This window comes from Octopus sinensis, linkage group LG18 (genome assembly GCF_006345805.1).
Source record: "Octopus sinensis linkage group LG18, ASM634580v1, whole genome shotgun sequence".
NCBI classification, from domain to species: Eukaryota; Metazoa; Mollusca; class Cephalopoda; order Octopoda; family Octopodidae; genus Octopus; species Octopus sinensis.
Window position 1 is genome coordinate 33343376 of NC_043014.1, and position 17500 is coordinate 33360875.

General features: G+C 36.2%; 1 protein-coding gene across 1 annotated transcript in view; it reads right to left on the reverse strand.

Annotated features, from left to right (window-relative positions):
• LOC115221444 (kinesin-like protein KIF28P) overlaps positions 1-17500 on the reverse strand; it is a 113241-nt gene that overhangs the window by 85795 nt on the left and 9946 nt on the right. The window contains exons 2-4 of the mRNA XM_029791627.2: positions 8650-8688; positions 5476-5552; positions 3235-3251 (exon numbers count right to left, since the gene is read on the reverse strand). Coding sequence (XP_029647487.1) covers positions 3235-3251; positions 5476-5552; positions 8650-8688 — 133 coding nt within the window. The remainder of the gene's footprint in view (positions 1-3234; positions 3252-5475; positions 5553-8649; positions 8689-17500) is intronic.

Genomic DNA, 17500 nt, shown 5'->3' on the forward strand with positions numbered 1-17500 from the left:
GGATTTGGAAATGGCAGATTGACACACAAGCCACTTGCTATTAATCTTCTTTCAACACTATACTTTAATGAAGTTGTACATAGTTGAAAGGGGATGGAAATATTTGGAAATATTTGGAAATATTTTGCTATAGATTTAAACATTATGCTGTTAGCATCATTGTTTCTATTAGCATTAAGGCAATGAACTGGTAGGGCTATTAATATGCCAGGCAAAATGCTTAGCAGCATTTTGTCTCTTTACATTCTAAGTTGAAATTCCACCAAGGTTGACTTTGTCTTTCATCCTTTCAGGGTTAATAAGATAAGTATCAATTGAGCACTGGAGTTGATGTAATTGACTCACCCCAACCCTGAAATTACTGGCCTTGTGCCAAAATTCGAAACCATTATTTTTATTAGCAATGTTGTTGTTTTTAGGAGTATGGAGTTGTAGAATTGGTAGGACAGTGGAATAAAATGTCTTACAGTTGGCAGATGGATCACACTACCTGGTTCAATACCACCTCCTGGACCATGTATGCCTTTAGCAGAACTTACTGTTAAAAGCATTTAGATCAGGCTCTCGACAATGGGTTGTTGTTATTTTAATCACATGGTGTACCTGAAACTCACTATCCTTTCCAATATATCCAAAAATTAATAATTTTCTCTTCTCTTGTCTAATATCCCTGGACTCTGATCCACTTTAAACTTCCCCCATAATCCATTCACACATAAACTATACATCCTATTCCTCTCTGAGACACAAATCTCTCCTTTGTTATCCATACAGTGATCCTTTGACTATCACAAGTGTTACGTTCCAAAATCTCCCATAGAAATAATTAAAATCTAAACTAATATAAATATCTATCGGCTGCAGAAACCCACAATATACTGAGGAGTCCACAATATAAATTTACATATATTAGTCAGAAAAATCTGTGATGTACTGAGTGCGTGAGAGGTGAATTGCGATATGGCGAGAGATTACAGTAGTGCATCTCTTTTGTCTAGATCAGCGGTTCTCAATTGTGGTCCATATAACCCCAGGGGTTCCTTAAACGATTCTTTGGGGTCTATGTGAGCAAAAGAGTAAATTGAGGATCCACAGTAGTATATTAAGGTTCTATGCTAAATTTCTTTCTCAAATCTTTTACATAGTTCAACCTACAAAAGTAAATGTATGGAAAATAAAATAGGAATTTTGAAAGAAGTAACTATAAAATTAGTTTTTAAACATTGAATGGCTATAGGGGTTTACTAGAACAGAATAGTAATCAAAGGGGACCATAGGTAAAGAATGTTTGAGAGCCACTGGTCTAGATTAAACACTTTATTTAAATTTCACCTTGAAAGGTGGTGTATGCACCTATGTAGATACCACTATCCCCATCACACATTCCTCTCACCTGGATATCACCTATAATGACTTCGTGTTACTTTGGCTTGGGATCTATCTTACTCACACTCCTAAATACATTCATCAACATGGAGAATATGCCCCATCAATGAGGCTGGCAAAAATTGTGGTGGGGCATAGGACCAAAATGTTTTTCCTTTTTCTATTTTAGTGGGACATGGGACTGTGAAAATTTTTCTTTTCTTAGTCATTATTGTACATTTCTTTTTGTACTCAGTACTTAATAAAAGATTATTTTGTATTAAATAATTGTGATAAAATTTTAAAAAAAAAATGTTTTTTTCCAACCAACAATAGGGCTTACATTTTTCTGAAAAGTTATAGTGCGGTCTTGAGGAAAAATAGGTTGGGAAACACTGCTCTACATCTTCCCAAAACTCCACCAACCACCTAAAACTATTCGACCATACTTTTTCTTGTATCAAGGACATCTGCCTTATTGCACCCCTCTCCAATGTTATCATTTTCAGTGACTTCAACACTCACAACTCTTCTTGAATCTTAGGCTAATATCCTATACTGATGCTGTTGGTGCAGAAACTGAATCAGCAATAACTCTCAACTCTCTACGGCAACAATTTTAATTCCCAGCATGAATACTTGTTTGATGCAGAGACACTCCAGACACCATTGATCTTTTCCCCACCTTCACTTGCTGACTCTACCAAGCCATCATTGTCTCTGATCAGGTTGTTCAAATACTGTCTTATCATAATTACATATATGCCACACAACACCCATGGAGAGTTCCATGCAAATAGTTATAGCTATTATTATTATTGACATTGTTTAGCCCAAGGTCAATTGATAGTCAGCAGATCTATGATGAAAAGTGTTCAAATTATGACCTTTTTTTTGTTTATTCATCATATATTTATATAAATGTGTCTAGAAAAGCACTATTCAATGTTGCCTTCCTTTTTAAGATGTGTGATTTTATTAAGGTGTGATTTAGAGAAAATGTAGTTATTATTTCTAACAGACCATGAAGTGTTTCTCAATCATTTTTTTACCAATAGACTCCTTTGGTTCCTATTTTACTTGGATAAACCCTCATAACCATTTGATGTTTAAAAAATCCTTTTATATTTTAATAATTGACTATTATTAGGAAGTGTATTAAAAAACTGTTCAAATTTTTTTTGTATTGTAGAAAGAAAACCAATTAATTGTACATAAATTTTACCAACAAAATCTCATATGGGCCCCCAAGAGACATATGGACCCCTGTTGAGAAGCACAGATGTAAAGGCTCCAAAATTGCATCGTATTTTACAGTGGTACTGCATGGGTGCAGTGTCACATAAAAGTGCCCATGTAGTGCCACATAAAAGCATCTAGCACACTCTGTAAAGTGGTTGGCATTAGGAAGGGCAACCAGCTGTAGAAACCATGCCAAATCAGAAGGAGTCAGGTATAGCTCCCCAGCTTGCCAGCTCTGATTAAACTATCCAACCTATGCCAGCATGGACAACAGATGTTAAATGATGATGATAATGATTGTTTAGCCCCAGGTCAAACATAAAAGAGCAGGACTATGATCAAAGGCAATGTAGCAGCAACTATCTTACCTGTCTTTTATTTAGAAAAAATTCTACCTAATTCTACATAATTCAATGCATCCTTCCATTTTAAAATGGTAATGTGTGATTTGGGGAAGATTTGGCCTCAATTTCTAGCATTTTGAATGACAATGTATCATAGTTTCCATTGTTGACTTGTAAAGAAAAGATTGCCTAGTTTTATATTCTTTTTTCTACCTTATCTTCTTTAAATAAAAACCAAAACAATTTTTTTTTAAATATTAGAAATTAAAAAAGATTTACTTACACATTTGGGTGTTTCACCTGAAAATGATAGACAGGAAACCATACATGAATAGAGAGTAAGGACTATAGTTGGTTCTACATTATAAATATCACAACTGATCCAAACAGACACAGACACAGACACACACACACACACACACACACACACACACACACACACACACACACACACACACACACATCTAATAATAACTAATATATGCACAGGACCTCAGATTTTGAGGGAATGAGAAAGTCTATTATATATTCATATTTATTTTCATAATCATTCTAAGGAGATCTCATAACACCAAAACATGACTGGAGTTGTCATCATACCAAAAATCAAACTTACTATCCCCTCTTTCCTTCATTCAATTTTTAATAAATTTGAAAATCAGAGTTGTTTCCTCTACTTCTCTTGGCAAAAATTTGGGTGTAATTTTAATTGGTTAAAATTTTGTTTTGGAGTGGGATGTATTTTATCTACAACATAAGTATATGTTCTTAATTTCTTTATTAGCCTTTTAATTGCTGAATGTGAACTCAGAATATAAAGACAAGAAACAAATTATTACTTAGGTAAAGGAATTGACTTGATGGTGGATTAAAATTTACATAAAGGTTTCTGGTTGAGATATATTAATAAAAATACCTTTACAGTATGGCTATATACAAATAAGTATAGGGAAATTTACATAATGCATACATGCATACATACATACATACATACACATACATACATACATACATACATACATACATACATATATATGAGTGGTTGTGTGGTAAGTAGCTTGCTTACAAACCACATGGTTCTGGGTTCAGTCCCACTGCGTGGAACATTGGGCAAGTGTCTTCTACTATAGCCTAGGGCTGACCAAAGCCTTGTGAGTGGATTTGGTAGACGGAAACTGAAAGAAGCCTGTCATATATATGTATATGTGTGTATATGTTGTGTCTGTATTTGTCCAACCAACATTGCTTGACAACCGATGCTGGTGTGTTTATGTCCCCCGTAACTTAGTGGTTCAGCAAAAGAGACCGATAGAATAAGTACTAGGCTTACAAAGAATAAGTCCTGGGGTCGATTTGCTTGACTAAAGGCGGTGCTCCAGCGTGGACACAGTCAAATGACTGAAACAAGTAAAAGAGTAAAAAAGTATCTCTCTCTCTCTCTCTCTCTCTCTCTATATATATATATATATATATATATATATATACATATATATGGAGGTGTAGCTTTGTGATAAGAATTTTACTGCCCAACCACATGGGTTTATGTTCAGTCCCAATGTGTGGTAACATGGACAGATGTCTTTCTCTATAGTTTCAAGCCTTGTGTGAGGATTTTAAGGGTGGAAACTGAAAGAAACCCATCGTAAATGAATATATATAGAATTTATACAAATGCATGTGTGTATGTTATTATCTTCTAGCCTTGACATTGCATGATAGTTGCAAACAAGTGTTACCATCAGGAGAGCTGTGTTGTTTGTTTCCAATCTTCCATGAAAACATGTCTTGTCATGGGGAAATGTTACCTGACTTGGAAACAAGTGAGAGTTTGCAACGGGAAGGGCATCCATCTACAGAAAATCTTCCTCAACAACTTCCATGTGACCCGTGGAAGCTTAGAAAAGTGGACTCAATCATGGTCCATATAACCCCAGGAGTTCCTAAAAAGATTTTTGGGGGTATTTAAGTGATGGTGATGGTGATAATGATGATGATGATGTATTTTTTTTCACAAATTATAGTTAGGTGTGGCTGTGTGGTAAGAAATTTGTTTCCTAGCCACATGGTTCCATAAGTAAGTGTTTTGTATTATAGCCCTGAGCTAATAAAAAATCTGAGTGGATTTAGTAGACGGAAACTGAAAAAAGCCAGTTGTGTGTGTGTGTGTGTGTATGTGTGTGTGTGTGCATGTGTGTGTGTGTGTGCATGTATGTATGCATGTATATATCTATGTATGTGAGTCTTTATGTGTGTTCCCCTCATCACTTGTCAACCAGTGTTGGATTTTTTTTTATGTCCCCATAACTTAGTGGTTCAATAAAAAGGAGCTAATAAAGTAAGTACAGGCTTAAAAAATAAGTACTGGTATCAATCTGTTTGACCAAAAAAGAAAAAAAAACTTCCAAGGCAGTGCCCCAGCTTGGCTACAATCCAATGACTGAAACAAGTGAAAAATAAAAAAATAAAAGGTGTTTTGCTGAGTCAAAAACAAACTAATATTAAAGAAAACAAAATATATTCACACCTGTGTTGTCTGGATTAATTATAGATGTTTGTTGTCCATCCATTTTAATGACGAGTTTTGCTTGACGGTCCAGCTCCCTGCAAGAATAAGGTGGAAATGAAAATTCAAAGATTACTATTTAATTGTAGGTGTAGGAGTGGCTGTGTGGTAGGTAGTTTGCTTGCGAACCGCATGGTTCCGGGTTCAGCCCTACTGCGTGGCACCTTGGGCAAGTGTCTTCTACTATAGCCTCGGGCTGACAAAAGCCTTGTGAGTGGATTTGGTAGATGGAAACTGAAAGAAGCCCGTCGTATATTTATATATATATATATATATATATATATATATATATATGTATGCATGTATGTATGTGTGTATGTGTTTGTGTGTCTGTCACCCCCAGCATCGCTTGACAACCGATGGTGGTGTGTTTACGTCCACGTAACTTAGCAGTTCAGCAAAAGAGACTGATAGAATAAGTACTAGGCTTACAAAGAATAAGTCCTTAGGTCAATTTACTCGACTAAAGGTAGTGCTCCAGCATGGCCTCAGTCAAATGACAAATGTTTTTAATATGGCTTAACCAGAAGAGGGACAGAAGTTGGAAATTACCTTTTTCATTAATTCTGAAACTAGTGAGAGGAGACCTGAGCCTTTGCTTGGATGCTCGTGGTTGATTGGACTCCACTAAAGCACTCAAGGACTAGTTGGTGATGTTTAACCCTTCAGTATTCAAATTATTCTGTCAAAAGTAATGCTTATTCACAGTGTTTAGGATTAATCATGTATTATCTTGTAGAATCAAAACTTCCCTGATGTGATTCTTTATTTTTAGAATGACATTGTAGAGTTGGTGTGAGAGGCCAGATCTGGCCACTTTCAACATAAGCCAGATAAAATATTTGGGGGTTAGATATGTTCGGTTTAAATGCTAAAGGGTAACTAGGCAACAAATTGTCCACCTCCCACAAAACAGAAAGGATTCTACAAAAGAGATTCCATACAACTCCTTTTGACCAAATTTCTATAATAATAAACACAAAATTCTGTTTGTCCATCCATCTGGGACCTCTATATCTCAGTCTATGTTTGCTCCACATAGGCATATTATACCTTTTTGGAATCAGGATAATACCAGAATTAAAAATCTGCCCTTCATTTGGTCCTTGAACATTCAACATTGGGATCAGGTCTGGACGAGGATTTGTTATATGCTAACAGTTGAAAATTCAAATTTCAAAAGAACTCCCGAAATTTGTCAACTAACAAGTTTTTCATTTAAACTTAATTTAAAGTAATATCATATTAGCAGGGCACCAATAAATGCTTTATTATTATTGTTCCACCTAGTTTTGGGCTGCAGACCCAATTAGCTCTCCACAGGAGCTAGCTTAGAAGTCTGCATGGAGGGTGATTTTTAAGCTACTCATTCATAAAGCTTTAATTGACATGAAGCTTTGATAAAAAAAAACCCAAAACAATGCATTTCAAGTTACTATGTAGGAGGATTGAACCTGAAACCATATGGTTGTGAAGCAAACTTCTAAACCACACAATTATATCTGTATCCACTCTTGATCACACAACCATGCTTTCGTCAAATAGTGGGGTTGTGACAAATTTTGCTTTAGTAATTATAAGTTTATTAAAGAACATATTACTTAAAAAAAAAAGGAAGTGATTTTTGGGAAAGTAGAGTCTTACAGTTTGACAGAATAATTTTTTCAACCAAATGAAAGGTTCAATTTGAAGCATTGCTCAGACATAGTGCTATCTAGAATCACATAGAAGAATGCGACCTCCCTTTTTTTGACAGAAGGCATGATTTAAGGGACATTTGGCTGCTATTTCAAGAAGGATAAGTAACTGCACAAGAGGTTCCCTCATTTACATGTAGTAGTAGTTGTTATTGTAACCATTATTGTTGCTTTTGCTTAGGTAAGGCATACAAAATTATACCAACTCTAGATTGATTTGATGCAAATACAGAGGATTGATTTTGTTCTTCGTTCAGTAAGTCATCACCAAAAGCAAACACTCTTCATCTACACAGAAAAAAGTGAGAGTTCATATTGCAGATGTTTAGCAATCTTCATAATATTTCTGGCAGCCACCTCACGTGCTTAACATTACTAAGAGAGCCACTTGATGTTTAGCTTTTCTTTTCATGGCCAAGAAATACTGTTGCTCTGATTAGTTGCTCACCCTCCATGAAGCTGAAGACCCCCAATGTAGTTGTGCTTCCATATATGGGAAAGTACAGTTGTATGCACAAAAACAAGCTAGACCCCATCCAAAAGAAAGGCCACTTAAAAGACTGGGAAAATAATGGTCTTCAGACTTGCCATTGCATCCCTCTAACTATTTAATTATTGCAGCAAAGGCTTCTCCTCTTCTGTTCTAGCTAGACACTTTGAATATTCTAACACATTTGGTCGAAACAATTACATTATCTGAGCCACAAACTGTAAATAAGTACCATGATTAGGTATATAGAAGAGCACCAGTGGCAGAGTAAGTGAATGGGTCCTGTACAGTCATCCAAAAGTGCAGTAGTTTCTGTTTTGTTATTACCGTGACCGTATTGTGTCCAAGACCAAATTACTTAACTCTCAAGAGGACAGATACAAGTCACTGTTCCAAACAGCTGCAGCATCAGGAAACTGACATCTGATATTCTATCTCAAACTTCTAGGTTCAATTTCCTTTGGAGAAAATGCAACCTGCAGGAGACTGTAGTTTGATACAAGAGAGGAGAGTTAACTATAATAGGTGTAATGCTATAATAACTGGAGATAAGCAGCAGCCCCATGAATTCTTTTAAATTTGAAAATAAAAAAGGACTTGTATTAGATCAATGTTGACTAGAAAATTTCCTATGAACCTGGGATTTTGACAGCTCTTCAAGCAACACTATTTGAAATAGGTTTATTGCTAGGGTCACCCCAATATAACAGAAAATGACTAACTTTTATCTAGAAGGCCTATGAACTTGTGGTTTTGATAGAAGTGCTTTGACAGTGGTCCTTGTTTCAAACATTTCTATCACAAAGTTGATGCCATATCTTTTTACTCAGTCATATAACATTGCTAGGTACAGTAATGCATAGACATACTTTAATGGTCATAGATCAAGTGTAATAGCCTGTCACTATTTTTAATACAGCATGAAACAGTTGACATGGAGTTACTTACCGTTGGTTGAATGGGCGGACACGTACCGCAACTTTCACCCTGTAAAAGAGGAAATATTTGTATAATAATAATAATAATAATAATAATAATAATAATAATAATAATAATAATAATAATAATAAAAATAATAATGATAATAATAAGGAAGAAAGAAATGTCGATAGATATGACAGGTTAGCTTGGGAGGTTAAGCAGTTGTGATCGATGAAAAAGGTGATAGTAGTACTAATAATTGTCAGAACAGTGGATAAAAATCTTGAGAAGTACATGGCATGTATAGGGGATGCAATAAGGGTGGAGCACTTGAAGAAAACAGCACTGCTTGGAACTGCTTGAATACTCCGGATGGTGCTCAAAAAATAAGGGATGTTACCTTAGTTCACCGGTAGTGAACAGCAGGCACTATAGTACATCTCCAGCATTAGAAGCTATGCAAAGACAATAAATAATAATAATAATAATAATAATAATAATAATAATAATAATAACAACAACAACAACAACAACAACAACAACAACAACAACAACAACAACAACAACAACAACAACAACAAATTGATTATAGCCACTCAGCAAAAAGACATTAGAATGAATTTGATAAAGATGAAGATTGATAAAACTTAGCCACAGAGCAACTGCAGAATCTCTGGAGACAGAAACAAAAGTATTAATTATCTCCTAAGTGACCGCAGTAAGCTAGCACAAAAAGAGTATAAGTGCATGCATGACTGTTTTTTCACTAAAAGAGTGTATTGGGATGTTAGCCAAGTTTGTGAATACAACGTGAGGGATAAGTGATATGAACACAAGCCAGAGGCAGTTGTGATGAATGATAATGACAGGATTTTATGGGAATTTTTAATTGCAACTGAACAGTTTATTGAAACAAGATAACTTGATATGATAAGGTATACTGTAGATGAGTTAAATTAATTGTGAAAACAGCTCAATGCGAAAAACAACATAATAGGTATCAACACTCTAGCTGTACCAGTTATAAGTTACAGCTACAATGTTCTTAACTGGACTCTAAATGAACTAATCAAAATAGATGGGAAAACAAGAAAAATAATGACAAGATTTAGGATGCACCATCCAAATTCTGAGATAGAAAGGCTATATATACATATATCAAAGGTGGTAGAGGCCTTATACAGCTAGAAAACTATTATAACATAACCACCATAGGACTACAGAAATACCTACTTCAGAAGCAAAGAAAACTAATACAAATAACCACAAAACATGAACAAAACAAAGAACTGTTTTCAGTCTTTAAGGAAGCTTACAAATACAAAAAAGAAATCATAGTACCTAACAACTATGAAGAAAAAGAAGAAACAACAAAAGCTGTAAAACAACTGAAATCCAAACTAAATTTGGAACAGCAACATATCATGATGAAACAATGGCAAGAAAAGCCCCCTACATGGCAAATATTGGGTTAAGCTAAACAGAAAAGAACTAACAAAGCAAAATGCCAACAAGGGCTGAGAAGCTCGGGACTCAAAGCAGAAACTGAGGGATTTTTAATTGCAGCACAAGATCAAAGCCTTCCCACCAGAAATCACCGAAAACCCGTAGTGAAAAGAAATACAAGTAACTGCAGAATATGTGGTGATGAAGAAGAAACAATAAATCATATTGTCTCTGGCTGCCCAGTCCCGGCCAAGAAGGAATATATTCACAGACATGACAGAGCTGGGACCAATATACACTGAAAGCTATGCCAACACTATGGAATAACAATAGAAAAAAGATAGTAGAGGCATACCCAGAAGAGGTCACATAAAATACGAAAGCAGCCATACTCTAGGACATGCCAATACACACAGGTAGAGATATTAAGGCCAACAGGCCAGATATAGTTGTCAGAGATCACCAAGAAAAAAATGCTTTCTAATCAATGTATCGATACCGACAGAAGAAATGCTTCTCTAAAAGAAATGGAGAAACTTTCAAAATACGAAGATTTGGAAATAGAAGTGACTCGGATGTGGAGCCTAAAAACAGAAACAATTCCTATTATACAGTTCTATATTTAAAAGATGAGGAATTATATACATTATTTACAATTGATGGATATTTGTTCTCATCTTGTTTGTTGTTTCGGCTGATATACCCTCCAGCCTTCATCAGGTGTCTTGGGGAAATTTCAAACCTGGGTTCTATTCCTAAGGTATTTTTCGATATTGTTATTATTATTATTATTATTATTATTATTATTATTATTATTATTCAGGTCACTGTCTGGAATCAAACTCGGAATCTTGGGGTTAGTAGCCCGCACTCTTAACCACTACGCCATATGTGCGTGGGCACATTAGGTATGATAAAATAACATTCAGACAAATACATAATAAAAAACACCAGGACTAACAAATATATATAACATACAGAAAATAGCACTACCAGGCACCTATGTAAAACACTTTCCTGTGTAAAACATTTTCAATACAGTGAAAATAAGAGCACCACAGCAAACCACAGCATATACCCAAGGCACACAGAGCTGCACTCAGTAGTGCAGTGAAAGCACATGATAAAAATAAGACTACTGAATAATAATAATAATAATAACAATAACAACAACAACAGCAACAACAATATGTAACAATAAAGTATCAAAAAGAAAAGGTCTCCAGTAGGAGAAAATCATTTGCAGTAATTCAAAGCATCCAATGCAAAGCTGATGCATCAAAGGTAAAGGTATTCCCTCCAGTTTTCGTTGCTTGTTTAAAGTCACTAAATAGAGAAGGCCCATTTAGTCTTATTTCTTTAATGCCCCCAAGGGGCTACACACAGAGGGGACAAACAAGGACAGACAAACGGATTAAGTCGATTACATCGACCCCAGTGTGTAAGTGGTACTTATTTAATTGACCCTGAAAGGATGAAAGGCAAAATTGGCCTCGGCAGAATTTGAACTCAGAACGTAATGGCAGACGAAATACCACTAAGCATTTCACCCGGTGTGCTAACGTTTCTGCCAGCTTGCCACCTAAAGGCCCATTTAGTCTTGTCAGTTGGCACTCACATGCGCCTATTATAAAATACATAAAATAGTTGCATATTTCTCTCTAATGCTATCCTTCTCTTTATGTGGTACTTAAAGATGATAAAGGCTTGAACAGAGAGGAAAATCTCTGTCTTCAAACCTTTTAACCCTTTTGTTACTGTATTTATTTTGAGATGCTCTGTGTTTCTTTCAATTACTTTTAAATATAACAAAGAATTTAGAAAAATAACTTAGTTATCATTAAGCTTGTGTTAGGAACATAAACTGTGACTAAGGTTTGGTGGAAGATTTCAATTCAGAACTTTTGAAAGCAAGACATTTGTACTCAGAGTCAGAGCCAGTTTCAGCCGGGTTGGTAACAAAAGGGTTAATCATATCCCTCATATAACACATCTTTCACCGTAGCTACCAGGCAGAGGAAGACTTAGTAGTTTTTCTTTCCAAAGGAAGATGGTGAATTAACCTTCCTAACAGACTCAGATGATAGCTTGATTCACCCTACAAGGTACACAATCTCACAAATCAGTAATGTATGACTATGAGCGGGGTTGTTCCATCATTCTGCTTGCATTTTAGATAGGTCCCAATTTATGGCACTTCTGTACTTGTAGAATTTGTCTCAAACAGTTGATGTAGCACAGTCAAACTATGGAGATTGTTCAAAATCCCCAACCCCAAAGTCCTCCAGAAATGGCTACTTAGACTGCCCCCCACAATGTACAGAATCATTTGCAGGCCATCAATGCTTACACTCTCCACTCACCCATTTTAGAATGTGTGAGTTTATGTTCCACTAATTACGCTGTCCATCTGGCACCATTCCAGATGTCAACTTTGGTCTGCACTTGACCCGGGATTGCAGGAACAAACTGCAGAAAGACATTTTGCATAGACACTTAGTAGTTGTCACCATAATGGAACCTCTTTCGAAAATGTGTTAGTCTCAGCAGCACTTGCTTGTACACTATCAGCCACAACATTCCGAAAGCCCCAGTGGAGCTGTTGCTAGCATGAGATGGATATCCTGATCAGATGTTTCCTAAGATAAGACATGATAGCCAGACAGTGGTATATCATCAAAACAATATTAACCCTTTCATTACTGTATTTATTTTTAGATGCTCTGTGTTTCTTCCAATTAATTTTGAATATAACAAAGAATTTAGTAAAATAACTTAGTTATCATTAAATTAGTGTTAGGAACATAAATTGTGACTAAGGTTTGGTGGAAGATTTTAATTCAAAACTTATGAAAACAAGACATTTGTATTCAGATCCAGAGCTGGTTTCAGCCGGGTTGGTAACGAAAGGGTTAAAGTTAGGTAATATTGCCTGGCTTTCCAGGTACAGTTTCCTCTAGAGCAAATTTCTGAGTGAGATTTGCTATCTTGCTCACTACCTCTCCATCTAGAAGTCCAATCTGAACCAGAGTTTGAACAATTTTTCTAAAATCTTTCATGCTGTATATAACAGTGTAATGAACCTGAAGTTATCAAGTATGTATTCCATTTCAGATCTTTGATAATATATTATGCAACAACAAAGCAAAACTGATGTAAACTACAAATATTCTATGCTCACAAAAAGATAATGCTGCTCACACTTCAGAAACGTAGAGCTATATCTGGTTATACAGTGGGACTTTAAAGTTAGCCACAGCAGAATTTGAACTCCTTCTCTTCCTCCTCTTCCAGCATACACTATCAACAACTCCATCACTGTCAATGACGTTATCACATATGTGTGTGTGCATGTGCTCGTGTGTGTGTGTGTGTGTGTGTGCGTGTGTGTGTGTGTGTGTGAGTGTGTTGATATAAATATGTGCAAGGACATCTGTGTATTTTACCAATGGAGTGAATGACTTGAAAACATATTATCTCAGCAATGACAGGAAAAGCAACTAAATGTGAAGTATAATGAAATATTAATTTATCATGCACACACAGGTACACACGCCGGTACACACACAAGTACACACACACACACATACACGCACATATATACATGTGAGCATGTATGTGTGTATATGTTTGTATATGTGTGTGTGTGTGTGTATGTCTGCATATATGAATACACACACACACAGACACACACACACACATATATATACACACACAAATACATTTGCATGTATATGTATGTATGTATATGTGTGTGTGTGTGTGTGTGTGTGTATGAATGTTGACATTTAGGACAAATGACTAAAACCACAACTCTAGGAGTCATAACTTTAATGGGCTTAAGAGCCAACCTTGCTTGTTTTGACTGATTTCTTTTTATCATCCCTGACTTTAGTTGAGATTTTTTTCTACATTGCTATTACTCTTTAAAAAGGACATGGGGGTTTTCAGACCTCCAGTAAATAAAAAAATAGAGAGCTCAAGCTATGCTCTTTCATTCAGCCATGTCTGATGAATATTAATTTTACCTTTCTATGCTTGGAAGGTTCTTTAACATTAGGTGATATGAATCAGCAGTTATGAGACTAAATTAATCATCCTTTTTACTAAAGGCACAAGGCCTGAAATTTTGGTGTGGGGGTTAGTCGATTTCATCAACCCCAGTACATAACTGGTACTTATTTCTTCAATCCTGCAAGGGTGAAAGACAAAGTTGACTTCAGTGGAATTTGAACTCCAAAAGCAAAGACAGATGAAATTCCACTAAGCATTTTGCCAGATAGTCACCTTAGACTAAATTATTGATACAGTATATATAATGTGTGTGTATGTAAGTATGTATAGATGTATAGATACAAACATTAAAGACAGAAAGACAGAGTGGATGAGCTAGAGAAGAAAGGAATGATTGAGAGAGAGTAGAGCAGTGAGTGGGGACAGACACAGACACACACGCATATATATATATATACACACACATATACATATTTACACACACACACACATACATACATATATATATATATGTACACACACACAAATACATGTGCATGTATATGTATATATATATGTGTGTGTCTGTGTGGAATAATAAACTTTCCTCTAACTTGATCACCATCCTGCCCTCTCCACATGATTCCTTATCATAGCAATCATTTTAATTCCAGCTGGTGACCAGAAATCAATATATGTTTGTAATTGAAGTAGTTAATATGGAACCTGGTTATTAGATAAGGTTCCAGTATTTGGTAAGAAGAGAGCAAATGTCTGTGTGTGTGTCTGTGTGCATGTCTGTATGTTTGTATGTTTGTATGCATGTGGGTGTTTATATGCTTGTGACTGCATGTATGTACATGTGTATAAACATATGCATGTGAATGTTTGTGTGATTGCAAGTCTGTGTATGTATGTATATGTGTGTTTGGTATTGGTGTTGGTGGCGGGGAGCCATAATTAAAAAAGTATTGGATAAACAGCTCCGTGTAATCATAGCTTTGGGTAGATGAAGTCAGACGAATGCAGGTTTTCTTCTAAGTAGAGACCTTGAACACATTTTCCTGTGGTGACATGACAACTGAGTCACATTTAACAGTATTACCATACATACATGACATGAGAAGACTGACTCATTCAACACCATACACTCACTACACAAAGAGGCGGTCTTCTCTACCATCACCCAAGTCAATGAAGGAGTACCTATGCTGATTTTTATGTCTTTGCAGAAATAACATTCTAGTCTCCCTAAAATTCCAACCTACCCATCTTAAGGCATTGGATAATGTGGCCCTAAGTATACAATATTTGAAATGAAAAATGGTGTGGCCATCGCTATAATATCTTTGATCATATTGCTTCCCAACCACATGGTTCTGATTTCAGTCCCACTGCTTGATACATTGGGCAAGTGTCTTCTGCTATAGCCTCTGGCTGACCAAAGCCTTGTGAATGAAGTTGGTAGACAGAAACTGAAAAGCAGTGAGCTGGCAGAAAACGTTAGTGAAATGCTTAGCAGTATTTCATCTGAGTTCAAATTCCGCGAAGGTCGACTTTGGGGTCAATAAATTAAGTTCCAGTTATGCACTGGGATCGATGTAATCGACTTATTCCCTTTGTTTGTCCTTGTTTGTCCCCTCTATGTTTAGCCCCTTGTTGGCAATAAAAAAATAAGAAATAAGAAATTAAAGAAGCCCATTGTATATAAAAATATATATATAAATGTATATGTATATGAAGATGTGTGTGTGCGTATGTGTGTGTGTGTGAGTGTGCACGCACGTGTGTGTGTTTCTGTATTTGTTTTTTCCTACTACTGCTTAACAACTGGTATTGGTGTGTTTACATTGCCATAACTTAGCAGTTTGGCAAAAGAGACCAACGAATTAAGTACCAGACTTTACAAAAAAAAAAAGAAATAATAAAATAATAAGTACTGGGGTTGATACATTCAGCTAAAATTCGTCAAGGGGGTACCCTAGCATGGCTACAGTCTAATGACTGAAACAAGTAAAAGATAAAGATAAAAGATAGGTTTGCGTCTGTGCAACCGCCAGTCTATCGCATGTGGTGGGTGGATCTTCAAGTTACCACACAATCTTAGTAGCTTAGTGTAGGCTCAAATTAGAGATTATTCTTTGTGGCTAATGGCGTGAGTCCTGATTGGAAGAAGAAGAAGGAAAAAAAAAGACAACAGCAATAAGGCTAGTACTTTTTTCCTCGGTCTCTTTTCCCAAACCGCTAAGTTACGGGGACGTAAACACACCACCAAGTTGTCAAGTGACATTGGGGGGGACAAACACAGACACACAAACATATACACACACACACACTCACATTTTATATATATATATATATGATGGGCTTCTTTCAGTTTCCGTCTACCAAATCCACTCACAAGGCTTTGGTTAGCCCGAGGTTATAGTAGAAGACACTTGCCTAAGGTGTCACACAGTTGGAATGAACCCGGAACCATGTTGTTGGTAAGCAAGCTACTTACCACACAGCCACTCCTGCACCTATATATATATATTGTCAGTATCCAGCTATGAAAGCAATTATCTCCTCCTAGTTTTTGTCATACCATCTCACTCTTTTTCTCTCTTATATATTCACCTGTACACAATCATGCAAATACACATGTGTGTGGGCACACACGTATACATGCGTATGTAACACCTACATGTACCATCCACCAATCATGCAATGTTTGTTGTCTTTCCGTTGGTGGTCTGCAAAGACAAATGTCAATACATAATATCAGTTGTCATGATTCTAATTGTTGTGGAAAGACTGCAATTCATCTCCTGAGATAAAATGTCATCTTTGCTTGGCAGTTCTTTTAACAAGCTATTGTTATATTCATTACTGAGTCAACTTCCGTCACACACCACACATACACATACACACTTACTCATACACACACACACACATGCATCTACACGTGTGTGCACACGCACACATGCGCACAAACCTATATACACATATATGTATGTAGATTTATATACATGCATATTATCTTATTCTTTTCTTTCTTTCATGTGTTTCAGCCCAAAGGTTGTGGCCATTCTGGAGCACTGCCAGTACCATTATCTTTTCAATGGCCATTCTCATGTGGTTGACTTTTGGAGAAGGAGGGAGTTTAATATTTCAGCCCTTTTCCAAGTTTTCTTGCCGTGATGTAGATTCATCTGGGAACTGAGACAGGAGAAGATCAAAGTGCTTCTATCCTCATTCCATGTAGATTCCTCAGGATTTTTCGACAAAATATCAAAGAGCTGTGTGATCTTTAACCCCTAAGCTATTGCAGTACCTGGTCATTACTCTAGATGGGAGGAGTTGGGCATTAGGAACAGTGTGGGGGCATCCTGTTTAGGAGATGGTATAACTCACAGTGCTAAAGTTTGATGGTTTTATTCAATTATGAGGGGACAGC